Source organism: Eupeodes corollae, chromosome 1 (genome assembly GCF_945859685.1).
Source record: "Eupeodes corollae chromosome 1, idEupCoro1.1, whole genome shotgun sequence".
NCBI classification, from domain to species: Eukaryota; Metazoa; Arthropoda; class Insecta; order Diptera; family Syrphidae; genus Eupeodes; species Eupeodes corollae.
This window is the reverse complement of record NC_079147.1, coordinates 2,104,376-2,129,714: the sequence shown is the minus strand read 5'-3', so window position 1 is coordinate 2,129,714 and position 25,339 is coordinate 2,104,376. Positions and strand designations below refer to the sequence as shown.

The 25,339-nt window shown below is 33.4% G+C and overlaps 2 protein-coding genes across 2 annotated transcripts in view; both read right to left on the bottom strand.

The window, feature by feature from the left end:
* Nucleotides 1-827: 827 nt before the first annotated feature.
* LOC129941629 (uncharacterized) overlaps nt 828-25,339 on the bottom strand; it is a 31,156-nt gene continuing 6,644 nt past the window's right edge. Inside the window, exons 2-4 of the mRNA XM_056050317.1 lie at nt 19,785-22,019; nt 19,521-19,720; nt 828-1,170 (exon numbers count right to left, since the gene is read on the bottom strand). Of these exons, the coding sequence (XP_055906292.1) occupies nt 1,028-1,170; nt 19,521-19,720; nt 19,785-22,019 (2,578 nt within the window). The 3' untranslated portion in view covers nt 828-1,027. The remainder of the gene's footprint in view (nt 1,171-19,520; nt 19,721-19,784; nt 22,020-25,339) is intronic.
* On the bottom strand, nt 13,142-14,785 carry LOC129941630 (uncharacterized). Its single transcript, XM_056050319.1, has 3 exons — nt 14,431-14,785; nt 14,157-14,352; nt 13,142-14,096 (listed from the first exon to the last, which is right to left on the bottom strand). The coding sequence occupies exons 1-3, from the start codon at nt 14,658-14,660 to the stop codon at nt 13,326-13,328; spliced, it is 1,197 nt and encodes a 398-aa protein (XP_055906294.1). The 5' UTR covers nt 14,661-14,785; the 3' UTR covers nt 13,142-13,325.

Below are 25,339 nucleotides of genomic sequence, written 5' to 3'. Positions count from 1 at the left end.
CAAAGCAAAGGAACTGATGATTAGCGGTAGTCAAAAGTATTAACACACATTTTGATTGCATCAAAAGTATTTACACAAAACTTTCCGGTTTCCTCCTTGTTCTCTTTAAATTGTCCAAGCAATTGTTCGTCTCCTCCTTTTTAACTAAATTATAAACAGTTTTCTTTGAAATTTTATAAATTTGTACTAACTCCAAAGCCGATATCCCACATTTAAACTTGGTAACGATCTCCTATCGAGTTTCAATGGGTAATTCCTTTGTTTTCGGCATTTTATTTATAAAATTTTTAATTTGAAAGCACATTTAGTTTGTTATGAAGGCAATAAAACTTAAAAACTGCTCTGACTCAAGCTTAATAAAAAAATAAATGCTAATTTGCATTGTGTTAATACTTTTGACGCAATAAAAATGTGTGTAAATACTTTTGACTACCGGTAATCATCAGTTCATTTGCTTTGTGCCTATGTACCGTTATCCTTACCAAATAGACTTCGGTCGCTAAGGCATACATAAGGCTTAAAACAACATAGCATTTTGTTGCACTGCAACAACAACAATAAGAAAAAGCTTTTCCAATTGAATGTGCACTATAAGTTTGTTGTGTAAATACTTTTGACTCCCTCTGTAGTTAGCTTACAAAAAACACAATTTTTCAATAAAGTCATAAAGATGAGACATATTGCCGCATCCCTACATTGGGTATAATAGGGACATCCATATCATACCAAATTCGATATGAACAATACAAATTAATCTCGATCATATTTAATGGCTATGGAAACTCCTGTTTTTTAACGATACAAAATCAAATTGTGCGAACAAAATCTCCATGAAATACTTTTTATTTCGTCAATATTATATCATAGTCAATACTTGGCAGGTTACACTTTAATAGTGTATGAAATTAATAACTTAAAATATAATAAATTGTGATGTAAAAAAGAAACAAAAACAAAATTAAAATTACCTCCAGGGTAAAACAAACAAAATTCCAATTTGATAAGAATAATGATAAAAAAAAACAACTTAAAAATATTTGTCCATATCTTTTAGTGAAAGCAAATACGAATCTTGTTCCAATTTTGTAACTTTAGCAACTATTTTGGGATCTGCCTGAGTGGCTAGAATAAACTTTTCACAAGCTTTTGGTGGTACTTCTTGTGGTATTCCTGCAAAAAAAAGAAAACGATTTAGTTTAATCCATAGGAATATTTAGAAATTTATCTGATTTGAAATATTTTTAATCTGAAGTACAAGTAAATTTTGTGTCAGGCTTTTAAAAGTCGCAAAAATCATAAGATAATCTGCGCACTTGAAAAGGCTGCAATCAACATTTTAGAGATCATCTTAGAAGATTTATAGTAATATTTATGTCAAACCTTTGGATTTGGATTGGTAATCATAGTAATTAGACTTTAATGCTAAAAGAACAACATGTTTTGTTCAGTTTATCTTAACAGTTATTTATTGTTTATAATCATAAACAAAGAACATACATACTATTTCTATTTGCGGTTCGGGTTTTATGACTTTTTTCTAACAACTAAAACACAACTTTAAATACGGTTTCTGACAAAGCTAACAAACAGTTTAGGCGGCGCAAAATTATAATTTATAATAAGCTTAATGGCTTATTATTATTATCACAAGCTTTTGTTGCCTTAAGTATTTTAAAAACATTTAAGTTATTTTAAAACATTTTAGATGAAACAAACAAATTATAACAATTTTACACTTAATACATACAAGTGTTCGAAATTATGTACATATATGTATAATTTCGTACATGAAGTTCGAAATTATTACAAATTATTAGAATTGAATATGTACATTTAAAATAAAATAATCAATACTGGTTACTGGCATAAGCCCTCCCATCTTTGGTACTGAAGTCTAGATACCTATCCTGCCGAGCTCCATTTAACTCCATTTATGAGATCGATTCTGGTTCTATACTTCTATCTTCATTTCGCATCCTTTGACTTGGTTTGAATTTTTATTTTCATTTTGATCTGACATATCCTTAGCTGGTCAAGTGTTCTTGCAGTCAAACCCATTGGTTGTAGTCCGTAAGTGAGGATCGGTAAAATTGCAGAGTCGAAGATATATTTCAATGTGTTTGCATTTTGGTCCAATTGTAAAACATGTTTATGGCTCCAGAATTGTCTGTTAATTTCTTATTTTCTTGGTCCTTAAATGATTTTAGCTTTCCCAAAAATATATTTAATCTTCTACGTACTCAATTTTTACTTCGTCCAACGTTACATCGTCTTTTGTGGGATTTGTCCCGACTTTAGTTTTCGATTTGTTTATTTGAAGTCCATAATTTTTACACACGGTAGTTTGTTCCGTCAACATGTCTTGAATGTGAACTATATCGTCTGCAAATCTTAAATTGTTAAGAACTTGTTAACATATCCTTATTCCATATTTTGTCTTCCAATTAGTTCTTGATGTTTTGAATGTCTTCCAGAACTGAACTAAATAAATGTGGTGAAAACGGTTCTTTGTCTAACTCCTCTTGTTATATTAAACTTACGTCCTGTATTCTCTGTTTTTATTCGTGCTGGGTTACATATTTAATCGCCTCTACTATATTTGGGTTTGTTTTGATTTTTTAGGGAGGACAACATCATGACGTGTTCAAAAGCTTTAATAAAGTCAATAAATATAAAATGAACAGGTAGTCTAAGTTCATTGCATTTTTCTATTAGCTGATTCATTGTCCGCAAGTGGTCTGATCTTGAGAATCCTTCTCTTAATCCAGCTTGTTCTCTTGGTTGATTATTATTAAAGTCTTATTTGATGGTCCTCAATGCGTTTTTGAGAAGAGCTTGTAAATTGTCGAAATGTTACTAATGGGTCTGTATTATTGATATAGTCCTTCTTTCTTTTTTATATTTTAATGTTATCGTTGTTTCTTTCCAATGATCAGGGATTTGTTTTGTTTGTACTATTTCGTTAAATATGTTTGTTGGAAAGGGAGTTTTTCCATAAATTAACATTTCTTATGATATTGGTCATTTCCGGTCCATTAATTTTCCTTCAGATCGTCTATAGTCATTTCGGTAGTATCTTTGCTGAACAAAAGGGTGTGCGTAAGTATTGAATCGATGTTGTCTGTTATATCTTCTTGCATGATATTTTTAGTCGAGGTGAACAGTTTTTCAAAAAATGTAATTGCGTTTTCGCTGAAGTCTCTAATCAATTCTTGTTTATTATTCAAATGTGTTTGTTGCTTTTATTAATTGATTTTTGTCGTCTAATTGTATCCTTTATAATTTAATTATAATTAAATTCTTTCGCTACTTTACATCTTATAGTTTTTCTGAGTTCGCTTAGCTCTATTTTTTCTTGGTTAAGTAGTTGTGATTTTGTTCTTAAGTTTTTCTTCTAAAAATAAGAGCTTTAGTTTGGTCGGATATTTTTTCCTTGCGAGTCTTTGTGTTCATTATTGAAATTTTTGTTGTAGTTTTAACAATATGTTCTAGGTCGTTATTCGTGTTTGACTGTTTTAAAAGCTGATTGGTCTTCGTCTTAATATTTTCGTTATAGGTAATTATTTTTTGATCCGTAACTATTTTAGGGATAACGTCGATTTCTTATGTCTTATGTTCAACTTTTATCTTCATTCTTGCTAGTCTCTGATCGCTGTTAAAATGTATATAATTAAGAACATGTCTTGGATGGTTTAAATTTTGTTTGAGAGGATAAGGTCTATTCGTTTTTAGTCTCCGTTCGGTGCGATCCACGTCCATTTCCTGCTATCTATATTTCTTTCTGAAAAATGAATTCCCTAATTTCATATTTATTTCTCTTAGCCATTTGATGAGTTTCTTCCCTCTTTCATTTCTTGATCCATATCCATTAGGTCCTATAGCTAAGTTTTCTTTTTCAGTCAATCTTTTTTCCAATGTTATGTTGATCCAAAACTATATCAATACTGATTAGTTGGTTTGACTCATAACTCAGAAACTGTTCAAGCAGGTTATGTATATAATCGCTTTTAAACTAAACTTTTTATAAAATAATCAATAATTTCGAGATGTTATTAAATAAAGTGAATCAACCGATCACAATGATAAAAACTGCAGGCCTAAATTTAAAAGGAAAGTATTAACACTTTACACTTTTTACTCAGGCAATACAATATTCTCAATTGTTATCTTATTAAAATATTCAAAAGCTACATGGCAAATATCTATTTTCTTAACCGAAATTTTCAATCTTCTGTAATTTGTTAAGAGTTCTCCTAAACAAAATGAATTATATTGCTTATGAGGATTCAATAACAATTATTATTACCTATACAATTCTGATATTGCATATACAAATCTAAAATATAAACAGTTCTTGTGTAATAGCGAATTTGAAAGAAATACTGTTTTGTGTAAAAATAATAATTGTTCAAATCAATAACTATCCAAATTGTAGAAATTTGTGTAAATAGCTTTTTAATATCTTGTGAATACCCTGTATTGTACTTTTTAGCACATTTGTCACTATTTATGACGTCAGGCTTACAAACGTTGGCTATGTTGTATAGAATACGAGTTAATCCAAATACGTAAGCACATAAGCTCTGACCACAAGATTGTATGTAAACGAATCTTAATCTAAAACAAAATTTCACAATCAATTTAAAGAACCCGCAAAAGAAGTCTGTAGATATCACTGACAACCACAAGAAAGAGACTTGTTTCATAGCATAAGCTTTGACTCGTATCACCCAGTGGTCAACATTTTTAAGATGAACTGGATACAACAGTTTTCTAAGTTAATTTATATGAACCAAAATGTATTTACTAATTAAAATATACATTTCTTTAAGAGTTACATTTATTATGCACATAATATGTATGATTAATACATAAATTAAAATAATGTAAATGTAATTTTCTCCGCGCGTGCGTCGGCAGGTCAGGAAATGAAATCTTTCACCTCAGTGAGAAATATAACTTTGGGTTTTTAATCTTTTCAGATTTCGGAGTGATAAAATATTATACTTTAGAGAAATAACATCATCACTGTTTTAGCATTTTACTTTATGAACATGTTTCCTTTGTTAATATTTTGTATAATGTTTCTTATGTTTAAAATTCATGATTAACTTTTTACCTTATGAAAGTTCAAAAATAATTAGCAATACTATTTCTTTACTGTTGTTGGATTTAAATAACGCCAAAACTATATTCCCGATAACGTTAAAATTATAAAAGCAAAAAGAAAACAATTTGTTCGTAAAGTTTGGATCAGAGTATGTACATACATCTGGACTAGGGATGTTGCGAATATTCGTATCCGCATCCGCAATTGCGGATTATTCGCAATAATTCCAACATCAGCATCCGCATAAACTGATGTGGAGTTTGTTGCGGATGCAGATGTCTTTTAACAAGTCATATGCAATGGTCACAGATTTGAGGATATAAAAGCTCTTGCTAAGTGGCCAGAGGACACTGTTTATTTTTATATATTAAGTGAAAAAGTGATACAAATACAGAACATAAATGCCGCCACCAACAAAAAGCAGCATCTGGATCTATTTTAATTCAAATAAAAATGATCCTGACAAGTCCGAATTCAAAATATGTCGTAAAACATACTCATGAAAAGGACGCACGACTTCTTCGTTGAAAAACCACTTGAAGTCAAAGCACCCAGAAGAGTTTGTTTTATTTGAGAGCACCAACAATGAAAATCTTTAAAAAAAAAAAAGAAAGAAGATGCAGGTATGATATTTTTTTTATAAACATAAAACAAAGGATTGCTTCAAAAGCGATATGGAAATGATGCTAGATTCATCAACTGAAGACGAAGGTGAAGGAGAATCTGATAACGCTAGTCATGAAGCACTTCTCCGAATGGAGTTAGCATGTAACCGAAATAAATGGATTAATATACGATCCACTAAGAAACAGATAACAGCCTGAGAAGGCTGCAATCTTGCTTTTTATTAAATATAACTCAACCATTTTTAAATTTAATTATTAAACGCAAGATAATCAATATAATATTCCTTTATTTACGGACTAAAAATTGTTTTTATGTAATAAATTCTAAAATCCGCATACGCATCCGCGGATGTGAGTCTCAAAAAATCCGCATCCGCTTCCGCGGATGTCAAAATTTGTACATCTGCAACAACTCTGATCTGGACAATAATTTATAATAAGCTTATTTATTCAAGTAATTAAAAACGCCAAATTCTTGTGTTCCAAGTTAAAGTTTGTAGGAAAGAGAATGCAAATTTAAAAAAAATTACATATCAACTCTCTAAAAGTTAACGAAACAGTTACCATATGAAAATGGTAAACTAAAACAAATACTAAAGTAATAGAAAGGAAGAAGAATTTTTGTTTTTAGAATAAAGTTTCAACGATAAAATAGTTTGTAATTCTTTAATACCCTTATTTTTGAATAGAATTGCAACTTCGCACACTAGACTTAACAAAAAAGGAACATTAATTAATAAGAAGATGTGGATTGTGTTTTTTTGACTATAAGATGTCTTGTTTTTGGATCTGGAGTTTCTGATCTTTATCTTAAATTGGCCCTCCATTGAGTTTAATCTGTTTTGCAGTACTATCTGTACTTGCATGAACCTCTTCAAAAATTTGGAATCTAGTGTATTTTGGATCGAATTTAAGAGTTTGTTAAGTTTATATTACCTTCCCTGAATATAAGATATTTGCACCTTGGAAGTGTTTTCGAATATTTTGCTTGCTTAGATAAGTTTTTTTGATTTAAAAGAGAATTCATTTAATTTTTAAAAGTAATTATAGAAAGAAAAAGCCTTCAGAGCCCCATTGCCAATTTCTGTTTTCCTAATTTTTGTGTTAGTCTGCAAAAATGTGATCTTTGATGATTTGTTTTGGTTTCGCATGTCTTCATATGTTCTTTTGAAAGTATGCCTAATAGTAGCCAAAAAGCCACGCATTGGTGTTTAATATTCAAACGGATATTTTAATTTGGGGAACAACGAAGTCACTACTAAGGGCATAACACTAGTAGTGAGGTTGTATTGTAAAGATCTTTAAAATAATCTTATACAGTAATATACTTAGAAGTTCGTTTGTTTTGATTTTAAGATTTTTTTTTATATTGCAATGACTGGTTATTTTAGAGTAGATTATAGTAATGTTCGTGGGCTAAGATCGAATTTTCTGTCTGTATACATCCACATTGTAGTACCCATGGCATGATGGTTAGTGCGTTGGACTGATATTAGTTTTTTGTTCAAATTTTCTAATAAATACAAAAATAAATGAAATGAAATTTAAATGAAGTAAAATAGATCTTAGGGCCGAAAGGCATTAGTTTTAAGTGTTATAGTTTAACTTAGAGTGTCCGTATGGGACCATTAAGTTAGTTGTAAGTTATGGATAATTAGGCTAGTTTTATGAATTTTTGTCTAGCTTTAAGATAGGTTTAAGAATGAATTAATAAAAATGAATTTAAAAAAAAAAAAAAAAAAGTGCGTTGGACTGTCATGCAAGGGGTCTTGGGTTCAATCCCTGCCTGTGCCAGCTTAATTTAAAAAAAAAAAATAATTTTCGCGGGTACTGCCTCTTGCGAGGAATTGACAAATCCTTCAAGAGTAATTCTTGTCATGAAAAAGTGCTTTCTCAAACTAGCCGTTCGGATTCGGCCTTAAATTGTAGGTCCCTGCCATTCCTGACAACAGTACTCGCACACAGGAATGGTTGAGAGTTGTAAGTCACTAGGCCCTGGTTCACAACGGACTGTTGCGCCACCCCATTTGATTTGATTTGATACATCCACATTAATTCTAACCGACCAGCTATTTTGTCATTAAGTAAACCCCAAGTAAGAGAAGATTCCGATCCTGCTGATTTTTTTATTCATGGGTATTGCTAAGTGCCATTATTCTTCTCACACCATGTCTCGCCATATATATTAGGAAAGATGTTTCATATCAACTTTTACCACAATACGGTCATTGTACCAGCTCCCTTTTTAATTTCATGTGGTTAAAACTTTCCGTGAATAAGCACATCATTCACTAGTGTTTTCTTTATCGGAGCCCAAACATGGACAGAGTTTCAACTTCTCAGGAATTTGATGCTCTGTCTGACTCCATACAAAGAATTGTCTCCCTGTATCCTCACACTGAAATGGTTATTACGGGCGATTTCAATGTTCACAATACTTCGTGGCTTCGCCATTCGGGCCAGACAACGCCCGAAGGAATGTGTGCTGAGATTTTTGCTGAGTTTAACCATCTTACTCAGCTTGTCAATGAGCCTACTCGGCAGAGAAGAAAATACCCTTGACTTGTTTCTCACTTCTGATCCTGATAAGTACCCAATCAGTGTATTGACGCCTCTAGGCACATCGAACCATAGTGTTATATCTGCTAATTTCTTATTTTTATAAATGATCTCCTGTCTGCTACTTCTAATCCAATACATTGTTTCGCTGACGATAGAACTCTTAGCTTTTCATATTCGTTTCCAGACTCACAACCCTCCTCTTCGGATGTGGAACTGCAACGGCAAAATATGATAAGCTCATTAAATTCCGATCTACACAGCACTGTACAATGGGGAATAAAAAATCGTGTGGAATTTAATGCTTCGAAAACGCAATGCTGTCTTGCATCGTTAAAGCGAGATAAACCGTCTTTGCCACTATCTATGAGTGGCACTTGCATCAACGAAACGGAAAATCTTCACATCCTCGGAATGTGCATCAGCAATCACCTTTTGTGGGGCGACCACACACGTGATGTTGCCAAAAATGCCGCAAGATGTCTAGGTTTTTTGAGACGTTGCAAGAAATTTATCTCTCTGTCTGATCTGGCAACAATCTACAAAACCTATATTCGTCCGAAACTTGAATATAACTCTCATCTCTGGGCTGGTGCTCCAGTAACTTATTTAAGCCTCTTGGACAGTATTCAAAAGAGCTTTTAAAATGATTGGTGACATTAACATCATCAACTCGTTTACATCACTCGAACATCGACGCAAGGTTTCTTGCCTCACCCTTTTTTACCGTAATTTTAACGGAAATAGTCAGTTGCATTCCTCCCCTTAAACAATTTAACCGTAATACCCGCGCTTCTAGGAATGCCCATCAGTTTACCCTTGAGCCCAACTTCGGCCGTACTATGAAGTACAGAGATTCTTTTTTTAGCCGTACTACGCGAATGTGGAACGCCTTGCCACGCTCTATCTTTCCCTGTCATTGCAATGTTCCGAAATTTAAAACCAATGTATACCGACACCTCCTATCCAACCCTTCCCTCTTTTCCTAATGCTCACACTGTCTTTGGCATATTAAAGGTATAAAAAACCCTTTTAGTGTTTGCTAATTATTAAAAAAAATATGAAGCAGAATAGTAAAAAAAAAAAAACGGACAAGAGAAAAATCAAATATTTGCACTGAAAATTTTACTCGAGCTACACCATGGGTGGAATCGGCTAAGGTGATTTTTGATGAATGATAGTCAAAATAATCGAATTTGATCTATGTAAGGTGATAATCAAATTGATACCTTAAAAGCTGTCACAAAAAAAATGTGATAGTCATTTTCTTACATATTTCTGAGAAGAGCTACCAGACGCTTACAAAAAACGAATGAAAAATGTTGTCAGTTACCTTTTTTAGGTACAAAAACACATTCCTGTGACGGGGAAAGCTTACGACATTCGAAAAAGCGTAAGAAAAGTAAGAATGTTATTAAAACACAGACAATTAAATACTTGTATTTATATGTTTTATAGAAATCATTTTAAATCCACCATAGCAACAAGAATTTGTGGCAATTATATTCTGAAATTGTTCAATCGAATTGAATCAGCTTATACAGACGGGAAACTTGGCGATAGTCCAATTTGACTATTAAAAATTTGATAGTCAACTATTACTATTATCATCGTGCAAAGGATCAGTTATTATTATTGCCAAGTATTATTGACGCCATTTTCTGTCAAGTTTTATTGATGAAAATCAGATATAAAACGTTTTGATAATGGGCAGGTTTAGACACATAAGGGATTTCATTTGCAATCAACTTCATTTTTTGAACGTACATTTAAACCAAGGCAAATAGTTAGCGTTTTAAGTGTCATGAATTTAAAATTCACGACTTTACTTCGCAAATCTCTACTTTAAAGTACCAACAAAATAATGATCTACAAAACACTTCTCCGGCAAACTACTAGTTCATCACGATTTGTATTTTGTATTGTAAAGAAATATTAGTTGTTTCTTTTCCAAATTGACAAGGAACCCTTTTACAGAAGCACAAAATGAAGTTGTGTAGAAAATAAATAAATCATGGAGTAAGAACATCAGCTTACAGTTGAATGATTGTTGAACATAATCAACAGTCATTTTGATAGAAGTAGACTTGTGTTAATAGTTAGGGAGATTTTTCTTGGCTAACATTCCAGTCAACTTTATATTAAAGTTGCCTTAATTGCAACGTAATTTTTTGGCAGCTGCTCAACCAGATACTAAAAACTTGCCTAACTTTTAAAACGTTTATTTCGTCTGAAAGCACTCATTTCCTCTGTATAAATTGATGAATTCCCTTAAAAAATTTCATGAGCTTTGCCGAATAACATTTACAAGTAGCATCGATCATGTTTTGGGGTCTTAATTCTTTGACATACAATTTTGACATTCTATCATAAATTGCAGTCTATTAAATACATTGTGGATTTGAATTTCTGATGCAGGCATAAATCGCTTTTCTGTTATTTGTCCAGAAAATTGTTTCAATGAAAGTTTTCAATCAAATGGGTTTTTTTTTAACACGATTTCTTCGTTTGAGGTCTATAAAGTTATTCAAGCTTTGGATAATTCGTTTTCTACTACGTCAAAAAGTTATTCCAACAACTTTGTCAAAAAAGTTGAGTCATTTATTTATTTAACACAAGTATTGTTCAAGGTGAATTCCCACAAAGTTTGAAAGTAGCCGAAGTATTTCCTATATTTAAGAAAGGTGATAAAAAATGTATAAATAACTATAGGCCTAAATCCCTATTACCTGTATTCTCATTTTTTTTATTGAAAAAGTCATCAAGTGTAGATTTAGTCAGTAATCTTGAAAAAAATAAATTTTTTCATCTCAAATCAGACAGGATTTAGAGCTGGTAAATCAACTGAAGGTGCATTTTTAGCACACTGTTGTCGTATCTACGAAAGTATTGATCAGACAAAGTACACTGCTACTCTATATATTGATATTAAGAAAACATTTGATACAGTAGACCATGCCATATTATTGAGAAAATTAGAAAAAGCTTGATGCAGAGGTTTTATGCTAGATTGGTTTTCTCCCTACCTTAAAAACAGGAAGAAAAAGGTTTAGGTAGGTTGTCATTTCAGCGAAACCAGAAGTATTAATATAGGAGTTCCTCAAGGTAAAGCATTAGGTCCAATTTTGTTCCTTATCTATATCAATAATGTATTTAGTCTTAACTTAAAAGGAAAAGTAAGTGGCTTTGCTGATGACATAGCTTGGGTTTATTCTAGACAATGTTAGATTTAATTTTGGATATCAATTTCGACTTTCGAGTTATTTCATAAGATTGTTATTTCACTAATAAACAAGAGTAATGTTTTTTTCAATTTGACTGCTATAGATATGAATCCTCCACTTCTTATTCAGCACAGCATAAACTGTAGAAGATTCTCACTAAGTAGCGTAACTTGTTGCGTCTCTAATAGTGTCCCAACAAATAAAGTGGATGTTGTTTGTTTTCCTAAATATTTTCGTATCGAACCTGTAGCTGAATATAAATATCTTGGTCTGATAATTGATAATAAAATTAACTGAAAAGTAATCCTCTAAGCCACAATATTCCAGATTACACATTACGGAGTAGAGATAGTAATCTTGCTATCATCCCTGTGCAAAATACTCTTAGATTTCTCAACTAGACTATTCAATACATTACATTATTTATTCAATAAAAAAATAAAAAATGGCTTTTTAACTTCTATTTTGATACAGTCTTTAACATTATCAAAAATTGGTATCAACTTAAAGTAATTTGATTTCATCACAAAAAAAAATTAAGGTATTATTTTCTCGACATCCTACCCCACAACATTTGCTGATTAAATGACTATTTAGTATTATTGAATTAAATATTTCTTTGGTACTTTCGACACTTGTCGTTAGACAACAACAAACAGATCGTGCCTTTACTTTTTCTTACTTATTTTCATGTGAAAAACAGCTAAAAAATGTTTATATTGTAAATATTATTATGTATTGTTAAATTTTTAGTTGTTTAAAATTGTTATATTTTTTATTTTATAAAACTGTAAAAGAAGAAAAAAAAAAATTGAATTGAATTATGTATTAAATGTTTTTTGTATCATTTTTCAGCATAAAATATGACCAAATGAACATTATGTTTTTTATAAGAGGACATACTGTATAAACAGTTTGCTGGACTTGTCCAAGTCCATTAATGCATTTTCAGATATAAGTAAGCAACATTACCTGATCATCAAATCGTTTAAAGAAATAAAAATAAACTGAGTTATAACTCAATCAATATTAAGGAGCTAATAAATCGAAGTTCTATTTCAGACTGCAATGTAAATCAGAGTTGTAACGTTTGAGAACTCGATGAAGAAATCTATAAGAACTTAATCCAGTTCTAATTTTTCAATAAATCTAATTCTAGAAACTAGAGCTGTGTTAAGAAAATTTCTTATTTTATATAAAAGGAAATGCAAAACATTAGAATACCCAGGAAAAATACTTAATTTCTATATTTTGTCAAACAATATTGGAGTATTCTTAGCTAATTTTACGATAAGTCTAAAAAAAGAAATTAATAAAAGCAAATCGATGCGCCATTTCAAATTAAATGTTTAGCTCAATTAAATTAAAAAACCAAGAAAGAATGCTTCTGTTATTATTTTTTTTCTATTACTTTTCCATATGAGAAAAACATTTTAAAATAAGAACACTCAATCCGAATTGATGTGAATCGTTCCAGATAATTCGATATGATATTCGAACTCGAATGCAAGCTGGATGAAAGTAATTTGGTTTAAAAATGTATTTTTATAAAATACAATCCACTTGAAACCCCCGAGAAAAATGTTATACCGCTAACAAAAACCGACATAGAAAACAATAACTTAAACTTACACATACTCTTTATTACTGGTCTATATCACTACTTTTTATAAAAATGTACTTTTCATCTCTAACAAAAACATACAACACGGCAACGTTGGCATGCCATCTTTGACATTTGGAACACTTGATATCTCGATGAATGTTATTATTATTTTTACTAGAATTTCAAAAAAATTACAGAAACTACTGAGAAGCCTTCAGCTTATCAAGTTCCATAGTTTTGATTTGCAATTTTATTAAATTCAATGCAATGACGCTTTTGTGTTTTTCCTCTTTGATTTTGAGCATTCTTTCCTGAATATCTAGTAGGCGGTCAAGTTTACTTTCGATTCTTTGTTGGAACTCTGATTGAGTTGATGACATATTTTCATGGACGAATTTGAATGCTGTGTGCTCCTCCTCCAGGTTAAGTTTTCTTTTTTTATTATTTTGATATATGTTTGCGATTTGATGACTTTCTTCCCTAGATTCATCTTCTTCGAGTCGCTCTTCATTGTCGCCTTGTGTATTTGTGAGATAGGTCGATTCTTCATGTTCATTCCGTAGTTCTCTTTCCGATGATTGAATGGATTCCTCCTGTGAGAAATGCCGCCTTAACATCGAATCATTGTTTTTTTCTTCGTCGTAGTCAAACTTCAGAGTATCTCTGTCCAACAGATGAGTGGATTCAAGGGATATAAATGAATCAACCGAATCGTTGCTTTCTACTTTAATTACAGCAGTCCCTCCTTCGCTGCAGAATATTGGGGATGACGTTCTGCTGGGTTGTGTTTGGATTTGCAGCGTTGAGTTAATGACTTGGTTGCTAAGTTTCAACCCACTAGCTTCTAGAATTTGTTGGTCGGCAAGAGAAATACGTTTTTGCTCATAAAGATAATCTCCTCTTTTGTTGTGCTTCAAAGTAATATTGAATGACAACTTTTTCTTTGCCTGGTATTTCTGGTCGGCGAATACCTTAAAAAATTATAAAACAAACTGACACAGATTTCTAGGACAATATTATTTCGTTCTTACCTTCTTCCAAGTTTTTGCATCCTTGAATGGTGGGCCAACATCATTAAGTTGGTTTGTCAAAGTTGCCCACAACTCTTCAGCGATAGCTTTTCCCTGCGCGGAATTTGTTATCAGATTTTGCGCTAGGCCTGGGTGTGTTGCCATAAACTCTGCCATTATACTTTTTTGCATGGAGTTCAGTTTATTTGCATTTGTCCTAAAAGATTACATAAATATTTTCACTCAGTTAATAACAAATAAAATAAATAATAACTCAAGTGAGAACAATACTTACATCTTGTTTTCTTTATTTATGGAAACCGAATAACAAACGTGTAGGCACTTCGATCGAATAGCAATAGTTTTCGAATGACGTTTCGTATGAATACGTTCAGTCAACTCGTTAAAAACGTAACGTAATAAGTGGAGGGGTTCGAATAGCCGCTTCGTAAATTTAAATTGGTGTTGTTCGGTGCGAAAGAAGTGACGAGTGAATATATTAGAAATGGACGTATCCCAGTCCATAGAAAACCAAACATACTCATAATAATAATAGCCTGATAGTTTTTTTTGTTATAACGGAGACACTACAATTATTGTGTCTTTAATTTGTAAGATATTATATTCTTAATAACATTTTATATATTAAATTTCACTTCAAAATAATTACTCGGCTTTATCACAGGAAGCTCCAGAAAAGATTCTTCGAATCTAAGACAGCCGCATATCCTTCTTCTTGAAAAAATATTGGTTATAGAATTTGAAAACTGTGGAATTCTTTGACAACTGGAGCTATACTTTATTTATGTTGCCATTCTTGGTTCAATTTATTCCCACAGGCACTTGAAAAGTCCGACTAAGAAAGGTTAATTCATGAAAGTTTCACTACACCATTCATTCAAACTTCCAAAAGAAAAAAAGGCGCCGTAATTAAACCAAGATGTCTAAATATACCCTTGTCCTTTTTAAAGGGATTTAGTTGTTTATTTTTTTCTTTTATAGTGATATTTTACGTTCGGGTAGACATTTTACATTATTGGCAGAAATTCGATCCCAAACTCACTCATGACGTTTCGTATGAATACGTTCCGTCAACTCATTGCAAACGTGACGTAATTGCCGAACGGTTCGAACATGAGCTTCGTAACTTAACTTTTCTTGCCCTTGACGTACACAAATGTACTAGATGAAGTGATGAAGAATGTCAATATTTTTATTACAAATACAAATATTTTAACTTTAAATAAAAATACACATATCTATAGGCGTTTTTATTGTATTTGGAAGACTTTTTCCGATAAAAGAGCTGAAAGTGTCTAAAACTTGGTAATCTATAAACCATGTACATTTTGTTGTCGTCTTTTGTACTTAGAGTAATAGACCAAGAGCCGGCAGCAATTTTTGGGAATGGAGTGATAACCAAAATATGTATACATGTATGTGTAGATATAAGATACATTATGCCAAATTCAACGATCTGGCAGGTTTTTTTTTCAGCCGGGAGCCGATGTGGGCTTTCGAAAATGGTCAATTTTTCGATTTTGGGATCGAAGTGATAACATAAAAACAATATGTAAATAAATATATAATAAATAGAGGATGGTGCCCTGATGTGTCCAAGACGTTTTGCTTTCAGCCTTCCCCTTGCCAGACGGCCGCCAAAATGCGCGAAAATCAACTTTTTGGGTCGAAATGATAACCCCTTGAATGATACATAAAAAAATAAGAAAAATTCTCCTGATTGTAAAAATTTGTGTACAATACGTTTTACTTCAACCTTCCCTTTGCCAGCCGCATTTTAACGCTTCTTAACAGAATTTATCAACTTAAATCCTTTAATAAATTTTTTATTATTAACCATAACCAAAAAAGTCATATACCAAAATATCAGAAGATTTCCAATACGATTTCTTTTCAGTCTATTCCTTAGACTTTTAATGAAGTTTGCTGTCCGCTTACCATTTTTATTGAACACTGGATAAACTATTTGATCAGGAGAAATAATTTGTTCGAAGACAAGATGTTTTTTTTCGAGGTGTCTAAGAAAATCTTTTGGGATCGATTTTGCAGTCATTCAAGAATGTGCGAGTTTTTTTTCTCCCAACTGCTTCATATTAAGCAAAAACTATTCGGTAGGCTGTCTTTCACTTTGCTGACGAAAAAAGGTTACTGAAATTTTCTATTTCTGTTGTCAACTTCTTCAAGTCATCAGAAAATTTTGAATTTGAATATGTGAATATTTGATCGACTGTGGACTTTCCTATCAGGTTGTTCACATATTACGGTAGAGAAGTTTTTATAAACTTTTTATTATTTTATTATTGGACTGATTTCTCTAAAGTTAATGCAGTTCAGAATCGGGCAAATAATACTGAGGTTCCATTCTTCGAGCATGCTTTCTTCCGACCATATCTTACAGATAAGTTGGTGCATGCTCCTTACTAACTTATCTCGAGCTGCTTTAAAGAGCTCGGTATTCAAGCCATCCGCTCTAACGGCTTTGTTAGACTTCAGCTTAAATATGGCAATCTTTACTTCGTCTAAGTCATGAGGACGGGATTTCTTCGAGAACATCTGAAATCTCATGAAATTGATTTACTACCGTGACCTTCCGAAAAATAAAGTATAAATTATTAACGAAGTTTTCTTCAAAAATCTTACTACATTAAAAGTGATCCTACCGATTTGTCCGTCATTGTATATAACTTAAATGTCTTATTTAAATGACAATAGAGAATTGTTGGATCATAAAAGTGAAAAAAAAGGATTCAAAATGAATCATAAGTGAAATCTCTTATTCTGATCAATTTTGAAATGAAATTAGGTGGATTGTCTTTAACATGAAAATTATTTTGTATAAATTCGAAACAAACAATTGTTTTAATAATAGCCGCACAATTTACTGATTATTTAGTTTTTTTTAACATAATTCTTTCTTGAGTGTGCTAAAAATATCGCGTAACCACTTAGTCGAAATGCTCTTCAGTTAAACCATGGTAGGGGTTCATGTTCTTCTTCGTTTCCGGCAGCAGTTTAACTCCTTCCAGCTCTTTCTGGGACCACGTCTCCAAGTTTTGGGACCGAGATTCCTTCATGACAGATGATCTCTATGTTTCTCTTGGCCTTCCAGGCCGCCGGCTTCTACCTTGAGGATTCAATTGAAAGCACTGGTTTGCTATGTTGTCGTCTGGCTTTCTTAATGTATGGCCAATCCAGCGCCACTTTTTCTGCGTGATGTCAGCATCCACTTTTGTTTGCCCAGTCCTGAGCCACAGTTTATCGTTAGATATGGTTTGTGGCCACCGGATGTTTAGGATGTAACGTAGACAGCGGTTGACAAAAATTTGCAACCTTCTCGAGATGCCAACAGAGCACTTCCACGTTTCGCAGGCATATAGCAGCACGCATTTTACGTTGGACTCAAACAACTTTAACTTGGTACGGAGCGCTATTTTCCTGGAGTTCCAAACTTAAAAAGCATTCCGAATGCACTACGGCTTTATTTCATCTATAAAGAAAATATTCAACTTCTCAACTTCTTATCATCTATCTATAGTTTAATTTATTCTTTTACTTACCTTAACCTTTTTAATTAATTTTGGACGTTTCACCACGTTTTCTTTTACGGGACTTTATTTACCGCTTTTTTATTACAGTTTTTCTTATTCACAGTTTTAACACATTTCTTGTTGTCCACATAATTGTATAAAAGTACAAAGAAATTTACTTCTTTTTTTTAATTTACATTACAAAAGGACTTTATTAAAACTTAAATTAACAATCTAAAAGTATTTTATCGTGGTAACACAATTACTTGGTATGGTAGCATTTTTATATGAAAAAGAACAACTCAAATTTCATACGAAGGATCTATTAACATATATTTTTAAACACCCTACTGTTAAGGGTTTCAGAAAATAACAAGTTAGTAATTTGCAAAGTAACATTTTTATTTTAATCTTTGACAATGCAATTATAAATGGAAACCCAACTGAAATAAAACATTTTACTCGAAATAAAATCCACAGGTTGGACATACTTTTTTCTTCAGGTCGGATTGTACAGATGGACAAAACAAATCGTAAGGCATCTGCTTAACTTAAACCCTTCTAGAGGAGGTGACTGATCAACGGACAGCCTCATAAGAATAGGCGAAATCTTGGATGTTCATTTGTCTAGTTAACTGGGTACCTACTACGAGTTTGATTGGAGTTTGAAATTTTGGGCAAGGTGGAGGCATAAAAGTATCCGCAAAGCACAGATTTCAATGCACTTCTCGGATTCAGGAGGATTCATCCGCGCATTTTATCACCTGTAAGAAATATTGCGATTCACGGACGTGAACGCTATACCACGCCAGATTTGGATCTGCTGGATCCTGCATGCTATCTCTGGACTGTCTATAGTCCACCGAAACGTCGTAGTTATCAATTTTCATTTTTCTCCACACTTTTGCAAGTGTTTCCCCAGTGTGCTGAAAATTGCGTTTTTCCAAATCATCATCGTAGTCATTCCTTTTTGTCGTCGAGATGAGAACCAAAATGTTCATGAGGCAGAATGACGCCTGCCAGTGGTTTGCTGAGGGGAGCCATCCAACGCTCAACTCGGTTATATGCGCTCCACCCAGGAGCATACGTCGCTATAAACAAGACGTCCAAGTTGTATTTTTTAAATTGTTCAATCGCAAAGTTCTTGACTTTACGATAACGCGGGTTTTGGTCCGGTCCACCATCTACAAAGATGATGATCACTGGCGTCACGGTGTTCGAATCTTTTATCATTATGGCTGAAACACATACACGTTTCAGCTTCGGCTTCGCCTGACGTTTACAAGTTCAGCCATAGGAATTCAATGCATGCTATCCCAATAGAGCTTCGATCTCAAGTTTCGTTTGACAATCGTAAGGAAAAAATACAATCAAGGGATTCCCCGTGAAATATAAACAAAAAGGTTTGCCAACTTGCGAGAACAAATAAAAAATGACCACCAGACTAATACAATAAAGGGATTACCCGTAAAACGTAAATGAAAAGGGTTGCCAATTTTAGAGTTTTAATTCCCTAATTTTGTATTTCCCTATAACGCATCGTAACGTTTTACGAGACACCCCTCCCCACAAATTACGTTACGTAAATCGTATACAATTTTGCGCCTTTGGTTAAAATCTTTGACTTTGATTTCAGTTAAGGACATAAACAATAGTTTGAAAAATGCCAGTTACGAAACCGTGTTTTTGATCTTAGGTAAACTTAGCAGAAACCAAAATGAATAGGCTAGCAACGGTTTAAGTAGTCAACTTTAAACCTAGTTTTGAAATAAAATCCTATAAACAATCAGTTTGGTGGAAGGAGGATTTTCATTTAATAATTATTAAAATAACTTACCTTCAAAAAGGCACATATTGGAATTGGCTGGGAACATCAGCTCCTTGGTTATTGGTTTAATGTTGCTCTTATGAACACTACACATATTTCCGTAGTCCAGGAACATAACGTAAAACATATCGTCCTTCAGTATATTAATGCACAAAGCACGATACCATTCTTTGTCGGCATCAAATATAGCCAAGCAAATTTCATCCAATCTGCAAAATAAAAAAATACTTGGCATCTTGAAATTTCCAATTCTAAAATTATGTAATTCTTTACTTTGGAGAATATTCCGTCGTTGTTTTTGCAGATGCACAGTGTTTTGCAACAAGTGGCAAATACTCGCTTTCAAGTTTTCGGAGGAAGGTTTTGTCAGTTAAATCACAAGCAGATATATAGCCCTTCGAGATGGTGCTGCTGTCGGTAACCATAAGTGGTACATTATCACCACACGTGATGGGAATTACTTCCAGGTCTTGAAGAGTATAGATTACCTTCTCAGTTTTAACATTGGGGCTTGCTGGTGGGGTTTCAATCGCCAACTTTGTCATCTCAGGAATGGGAGTTTTCACTTTTAGCGTTTCCACTGCAGTATTATCAGGTCTCTTTTCGAACAACATAGGCAGGAGTTGTTTGTTGAGGGATTGTTGATCGGGTGTTTGAAGAAGCAATTCTACACCTAGTTCCGGATTCGAATCGAACTTGAGTATAAATTCTGCACCTGATGCTTCACATTGTTCTATTGTAGCCAGAGCCTTATTGTCCGTATAAGGTGTAGCCACATTCGACAAGTACAACAATTTTACTTTCCTCGAGTGATATGGACATGAAATAACAAAAATGTTCGGCTTGCGCATACTCTTACTAGAAACACACAACTCAAGCCCAGTGTCAACATCAAGCACCTTGACTGTTTCATTCACGGCATCCAAGATCTTTCCTCGGAAAAACCCACTTTCGGACTTTGCTAGAACCAGGTCCCCTTTTTTTGCCGAAACAAGCGGCTCACAGTCTTCGGCAGCAGCCGAGAGAATCTTCGGATACATCTTAGTAGACACCATTGAAATAAATATTTCAGAGTGACTTATAGTTCTGGTTACATGCACAATACTGCCCGACACAAGCGGTTCAACCCAATCGCTCACTCCAACCTTTTCACACTTACCCAGATATTTAAATGTCTCGACTTCGGCTATTTTATTTCCACAGCTAGTGAGGATATAGCAAGGAATGCGATCACTGCTGGTCTTGGGGCTTTGTCGAGCCTTGATGGTGAAGCTTTTACCGTCAAATAAACAATCGGTGAAATTCTTTGCCTCACACAATACCTTTTTCAACTCAACAGCAAATACTTGCATTGGAATAAATTTGAACTCCTCTGGGACGGAGCAAATTTGTTCAACCAGAGATACGCGACCCACGTCTAGGAGATACACCAAATAGTAGCTGCGGTAGGTGCTCATAATGAAAGCTCTTGACCAGCCATTTAAGGCAAGGGCAGCAACATAGTCTCCATCAGCCGAGGGTGTGTCCCTTTTCAATTTGTTTGATTCCTCTCGGTCCAAAACTTCGTGCATTTGCCTAAGTTGTCCAAAAACGGCTTCGTTGGTAAGCGTCAGCAGTGCAAATTGTCCGTTTTCGGATATCTTTACCAAGGATACTGAAGGGTTTGTCTCAAATAACTCAGTAGTCAGCCCTACGGGCAGGGAACTAGATACATTTTCTTCTATGTTAGCCACACCATTCGGCCCCATACCAATTACGCGAATGCTCAAGATCGTTTCCAGAGGCACTTGCTTAGAGTAACTTATTCGGAAGGCATAAGCATTTAGATTGCGCATTATCGGTATTGGTGAGCGTAGATCCTTGAAAGGCACCACAACCATGTTGCCGTAATCAATCAAGTGCACATTGCAAGTTTTCGAAGATTGGACAATTTCAATAATTTCTGCTCTGTAAAATAGGTTATCAAACGGGGCTGCTATTAGTGACCCAACTTGGATTTCCTCACTACTGCAAACAGGAGTATTATAGTCGATGTTGCGATTTATCTCGGCCAGTAGTTTACGCAATGGACTTTCGTACTTGAGATCAGTTACCCAAACAATATTAACGTTCGGGCCTTCTTCAATATATTGTACCATCACATCGAAAAATACTCCTTCTATATAGGGATATGGTGTTCGCCAAGCTGCAGTACGTGTAGAAACCTTTGAGCATATTGAAGTATTCGACTTGATTTCGATTTCTTTTGGTATAACTTTTGGTTTAAGTGTAAAATCAACTTCAGGAAGTGAGTTTTTGACTTCTTTTTCAACTTGCTTAGTGTCAGGAACTTCGATGGATGACACATCTTGGGGAGGTATTTTCAGAGGGTTTCGTGCAAGTGTACGCTTTGTAGATTTAATGCTATCGTTCAATGATCGATTTCGTGACGATTCACTTACAATGGAACGATTGAGGAAAGAGTTATTAGGATCTCTGATGGTAAAATCTTTAATTGGCACCAAAGGTCTGCAATTTGTAAAAAGAGAATTAAATAGTTTGGAGAAAAGTAATAGCTTACATTTTGGGCCCTACCAATAATCAAATTAAAATTAATTTTAAGGTCAAAGCATGTATCTATGTATTGTTTATTAATAAGTTCATAGGTCAATAATATATAGGTCAATTTCACACAAATTTTAACCTCAACATTAAGTTACAGCTAAATATACCTATTTTATTTTGTTAGTTTTTTAAATTTGTTTGATAATACGTAAAAATTGTTGGAAAACAAATTAACACTCCTCACAAAAAAAAAATAACTAAATACTTTAATAGTTGGTAAAATGGCATTCGCAACTTGGACCTCACAACTAAATTAACTATTTTCTTAATTCAAGGCAAAGAAATGTCAATACTCAATTGAGTACCCTTTATTTTTTATATCGGCTGTCTATCTTCTAGGCATAGAAGCTATAAAGTTATTAATAACCATTTTTGGAATGTCATTCCACTGCCTCTGAATTCCAGAAAATAGGTCACTTTTGTGCTTAAAAAATATTGCTCCCAATTCTTCTCTTCACAATTTCCCAAAGGTTCTCTATTGGGTTAAGGTCTTAGGATTGTGCTGGCCATGGTAACACCTCAATCTTTTTGTCTGTAATCAACTTTGACTTGTGTTTGGGACGTACATTTTCCAATGGGCATAAGGCAGCATGTTGTTACAAAGGATGTCTTCAAAGTCTTCAGACTTCACTATATCCTCCACTAGTCGAATTGGCGAAATGGCCACTAGTTGCAAATGTTTTGCTCACCTGAAATCATTATTGTTTTTGTAAAAGCCGTGCATTTCTAGAACTGGCCTGTAGATCAGTGCTTTAGGAAAATGAACACTAAAGTGACATACAAAAGTCTAATGCAATAAAAATAATTTAATTGGAACAACTTCTATATATACGAATGTTAATTTTTTTGATAGACGTTGATAGTTGCAAAGTTTTGCACAGTACTGTATGTGTTATTGCTTTGGGAAAAAAAGATTTCGTGCATAAGCGCAAACATATCGCATGGCATTTGCTGATTTTGAAAATTGACTTTTAAGCGTGATTTTAAGATATGTAATATATAAAATTCCCCTGTCACAGTGTTAGTTGTCATACTCCTCCGAAACGGCTTAACCAATTTCAATGAAATTTTGCATATACATTTGGTAGGTCTGAGAATAGGTTTTTATTTATTTTTTATATTCCTAAGTGCTATTGTTTAATTGCATTAACATCGTACACGGTGCAACGATCTTAAAATAGTATTCAGTGACGCTATGTACAATGAACCATTGATGGCTATTGAGGATCTTTGCGTTATCATTGCCAACTTAATACTCAGTCAAATCGAAATGCAATGTGATTTAATAGACACTGAATTGAATCGTGAAGTAAAATACAATACTGTAAACAATGGCAGCGATTGTTGTTAGCAATGTCCCACTAATGAATGAACACAGAACCATTTTTGACCACATCATGCTCGTAGTTTCGGCAGGGATAGGTGGATTCTTTTTTCTGGAGACACCAGGTGGAACTGACGAAACGTTCCTTATTCCGCTAATTCTTGCTTAAATCTCCTGTCATTGCGGCAACTTTATTAGATGGAGGCAGAACAGCTTATTCAGTATTTAAGCAGCCACTAAATATTCAAAATAACCCAGACGCTGTGCAGATACAACATTTGTTACCTGGAGACTTGGTGTCATACAAATGTATTGACACAATTTGTTATTCTACCGAAGCTGTTAATTTACCAAGTTATCCTATTATACCCACAGATGTTAAAATTCAATTCAAACGCCTTCAATTTGCAATTAGAATGGCATTTGCAAAGACTCAAATCCAAACTATATCTGTGTGCGGCTTAGATTTAAGCACTTCATCTTTTTCACACGGACAACTACATTGGCGAAAGATGGGATCACAAAAAATATTGTACACTTTGTTGCAGTAAGGGATTGCTATTGCTTTTTATTTGAAGAATTACTTTTAATAAATTAAAAAAAATTGTTCGGTGATTTGTTATTTTAATATTTTGTCACTGTTTATACTGCTCTATACCTCTCTGACTTATATACCACATCCTTATTATAATATTTTTATTTCTTTCAAAATATTCTCTAGAAATTATTTATATGACAACACAACGTTTGGCGGATCAGCTAGTATTATATAAGAGTTGAACTCCTTTTGAAAAAAAAAACTACGTGCCTAATTGGGTTCAAAATAAAAAATATTCTCCAAGTTCTATTTCCTATGCTTCACAGCCTAAGAGACAGCCTTTTGGAGGAATTGACAAATCCTCCAATATTGATTTTTGTCAAGAAATGTGCTTTAAGTCCTGATTCTCTATCGGCTGCTGGGCCATCTAATTAAAAAAAAAATTAACTGGGCCGACCGACACATTTGGGTCTTTTCGAGTTTTCGAATTGTTTGGAAAACAGAATGATTCAGATGATTGCTGCTCAACGGCTGACTATGTTTTGTTTTTAAACTGTTAAAAGCTTGAAGTGAATTAAAGTTATTGTGGAAAGAGTCAAAGGGTTTTTACTATGGCACGTAGGAAAAGAGAATGAGAATGTAATTTTTTTTAAGCGAAAGATATATTGTCGAACTATGTAAACTAAAACTGTAATGGTTTGATTGTAAATCGCATTTTTGGGACAAGTTGTACCATAAGATGTTGTAGATTGTTTGGTAAAGGGTTTTCCACATACCCTTTGAATTGAAACAGATGGATTCTTCTAAACAACTCTTTTGTGAAAAAATTTAAGACAACACAAAAATGCCTTATGGTCAACATAGAAGCTTTTAGAGAAGCTTATTATTGGCTCTTTTAAAGTCCACAGTTTGATTCCTAAGATTATTTGTTGTGCTCAGAATTGAAAAGCGTGTCTGAAAGACTTCTTACAGGAATTTGTAAATTCTTAAGATAGACTTAACGGAAGCTTTCAAAAATCTCAATAGTAACAGTGCGTTTCAATGTAGGTCGATGGCATGTTTCAAGTGCTAAGTGCTGGCATTAAATCTGAGGACAGTCGTTTTGAGTGAAACTTTTTTTTAATTAAACTAATATTAAGGCCAAATAAATGAAACAACAAGCCTGAAGTAGTTTCCAATACAAAATTTGAGTGTATTCTTAGAACAAATTATAAATAGAAAGGGATTTCAGAAAGAAAATGTAAACATTTTGGTAAATAAATTAAGTAATTACACTAAAACAATTGTTGGTCCAGTTGTTGTTTTTGAAGCTGACCAGGAAGATTTAGTTAGACACTTTAAAAAAAAGGTATTGTTCTGTGG